This window comes from Cryptomeria japonica, unplaced genomic scaffold (genome assembly GCF_030272615.1).
Source record: "Cryptomeria japonica unplaced genomic scaffold, Sugi_1.0 HiC_scaffold_1480, whole genome shotgun sequence".
Classification (NCBI taxonomy): Eukaryota; Viridiplantae; Streptophyta; class Pinopsida; order Cupressales; family Cupressaceae; genus Cryptomeria; species Cryptomeria japonica.
The window spans coordinates 15,631-19,078 of record NW_026729895.1 but is presented as its reverse complement, the minus strand read 5'-3'; the positions used below and the strand labels follow the sequence as shown (position 1 = coordinate 19,078).

The window sequence follows — 3,448 nt, the reverse complement described above, 5'->3', positions numbered from 1 at the left end:
AATTGAAGGTGAGTATTTTGAGGAAAAGCTATGGAGTAACTATGTAATTAGGGTGAGGAAGTATTTTAAGTCAGGGTGGATTTTAGAGATAATAAAATTGAGTTATCAAATGATGATTGATATAATTTTTTCCTCATCAAATGTATCCCCGTGAGGAGAGTCAACAAATATCCTTATGTTAAATTTAAAGGAGAATAAAGAGCTCCTCATGAGGAATATTTTAGAGCTAATATATTATTATAGGTATTCATTCAAGAACATATCTCTTACTATCCATGTATTTTAGGAAGAGATTAAATGAAGCAAAGAGGAATGGTTGAGAAGTGATGCAAATGCTCTCAACCCAAGGTAGCCTCCCACAACAAGTTTAAAAAAGACCTAAATATTTGATTGAGCTTCACAATTCTCCTCATTAGGTTGAAGATGATGTTGGTTCCTTTATCTTGGCTAAAAGAGTTTCTTTCAAACACACTCTAGATATTTTACAGTTAAAAAGACAAGCTAAAAAGGGATAGAAGTCCCTTAATGATAGTTGATTTTTGGTTGGTTCCTTAATAATAACTAATTGTTGGTTGGTTCTCTACCGATTGTTGTTATTTTTCTATTTTCTTTTAATGCTCCCCGTGTTATGTTTTTTTGTTTAACCCCACATCTTATGAATTTTATTTTATATTCCTTGTTGGCTAAAATGTAATGGGTTTGAGACCTTCCCATGCTAATCTAATTAAAACAAATTTCCTTATGTCTAGAGGTTTTGAATCTATAATTTGAGTTTTTAATAACTAACGACCAAAACCTAAAGATCATGTTCAAGGATTTCTTTTGGATGATTGGATTTAGTGAAATAAAAGAGGTAAAAATGGTAAGGTTTTACATGACATCAAGTTGAATCACATCTAGGACCTAGACCTTACTAACTCAATATTTCAACATCCTTCAATAGGATAGCCCTCCCACAAAATATCCTATGAAAGTTATTCAATGCACGACATTTATTTTCAAATTTGTGAGTATGAAGAAAAATACCTTGGGGTGTTTTAATAATCATATATTTTTCAATAGTTAGAGAACTAATTTCTTAGGAATCTTAAATGAGGGTGTCACTATAATGCATCATCAAAACTTAAACTCTTATAACTAATTTGGAGTGATAATGTCAAGTGCATTTAAAAAAGCTCAAAGCCTTGGTAGGCAAGCTAACCAAAAAGGCAAAATACCAAATGTACAAAAATAAGACTAAATCCCATTTCGAAAGAAGCAATGTTGCACCAAGTGGATTCAAGACAAACTCCTCAAAAAGCTCCTCACTCTTTACAAGTTCTTTCTCAAGATTGATATTGTTATGATCTTTTTTCAATGATCTTCACTTATTAGTATAATAATGTAATGCTTTCTTTCTATTTGAAGTTTATTTATGTCTTTCTAGTAATTTTTTTAATTATTTTCACTACATATTTTTAAATATATTTTACATTGTTATTTTTTTATTTTGAATTAAATTTTGAATCTCACATTAGTTTCTCACTTGTCTCCTTTCTTGACTTTTTCTTTTTCTATTCTTTCATTTCTTACCATCATACTCCCTAATTTGAATACATTTTGCACTCCTCTATTAATTTTTGCAATTTTAATGTAGATTGTCGATATAATTAAATATATTGGTACAAAACATATCTATGTAATTAATACAAAATAAATTCTCACAATTATTAAAATGTCACATTTATTATAAATTTCAGCATATCACAATACTTTTTCTTGTACTCATTCAAAAAAAATTAAAACATATTAAAAGAATATAAAAGTAGTGAAATCTTCGATGTAAAAATAGTTTAGATGATACCTCTGGCATCAAACTAAGCTTATATAACATTAAAGACAAGCCAAAAAAAACTCTAATATGTATCTCAAACTTATTATCTCTATTATATATTCAGCAGCATAATTTTACAATATTCGAATTCTTTTCCCATTTCATATTAAGCATTTTCACATAAAATACATTTTAGAATCAGGGTGCAAGTGAGCAATCGAAACCAGCTTTATTATATAATTCATAGCATATATTTGCTACTTCTGCTGTCGATCTAGATGAAACTAGAACCCCTTAATTCTCAGGTCCATGGCCAGGAGGACCGTGGCCACCTCTCCCACCACCATGCCCGCCACCACCATACCCACCGTGGCCTCCACCACCATGTCCTCCACCGCCATACCCACCATGTCCACCGCCACCATGACCTCCACCACCATACCCACCACCACCATGACCTCCACCACCATACCCACCACCACCGTGCCCACCATTATAATACTTCTCTTCCCCCACCGCTCTGTCAATGAGTGTACATACCAATATGAGGCCCACCAAAATATAACATATTATCTTCGTACGAGACGCCATTACTAAGTCCCAAACATGAACAGATAAACAACTTGGTTTGAGAAGCTCTAGAATGGTGTTTCCTATTTATAGGCTTTCAACACGCCAGCGTATGACTCGAATGATCTACATTACCATCAAGCAAAACAATTTGCACATGAGATATTTCATAATTTTACTTGGAGATATTTTTGTGTACTTTTACCAAATGTTTATTAAAAATTGCATGCACGAAATCCTAAACTTTTTACATAGGAGGATACTTTGTAGCATCCAAAACTACCGTTTATGTGAACGCTAATTTTACCACCAAAGCTTACGTGGCGATCTCTCATCCACATAATTGATACCATTATTTGTTGTTCCAAGAGCAGACTAAATTCTCGCGTGACTATTATCTCAAATTGGATATGTATCCTGACTCAGACAAGGTCCCCATTGCCATTGCTAGAAAGAAACAAATATGGTTGTCTTATTGACTACCGACATTGAAATCTGAATGCATCATCCACCCCTTCGACGACGAGAATTTGCAGATTACACTACGTACCGACACTAAAATCTTAAGCCTTTATCATCCATTCCTTTAGCTCCCGTAAATGCAGAATACTTTAATATCAAACTTACCCAATTTACATTGTTGAACGGATTATTAGTTCATATATGGCAGCTTATGGTGCTGTTCAAATACAGTGAATTGCAAATAGTGGCCTGATGTCTTAGACGGGGTTTTCTTCTCGCTTGGCCACCGAGCGACGCAAGTAACTCTTCTTGTTTTGTTGGCGTCGATGCTAACTAATGTTGATAATAATGATAGCAAGTTGTGTCTGACACTTTGGAGTAGGAGCTTTTTTTCGGTCAGGGATGAGGCAGTAGTTATCCAGTATGTCTACTAGATGAACCCATACCATATGACTGTTAGGTTTGGCAGATTTTCTATTAATGTTGGTTTGGAAATGATTCTTGTACATTTTTCCAATTATTTTAGTAACATATTAATTGTATCTTTGAGGTTTATCCATATATAATCTATAATATGATTATGGTAGAGACCAATATCGAGAT

The 3,448-nt window shown here is 33.4% G+C and overlaps 1 protein-coding gene across 1 annotated transcript; it reads right to left on the bottom strand.

Annotated features, from left to right (window-relative positions):
• Positions 1 to 2,107: 2,107 nt before the first annotated feature.
• On the bottom strand, positions 2,108 to 2,404 carry LOC131054411 (glycine-rich cell wall structural protein). Its single transcript, XM_057988925.1, has one exon. The coding sequence runs from the start codon at positions 2,402 to 2,404 to the stop codon at positions 2,108 to 2,110; it is 297 nt and encodes a 98-aa protein (XP_057844908.1).
• Between the last annotated feature and the right edge of the window lie 1,044 nt (positions 2,405 to 3,448).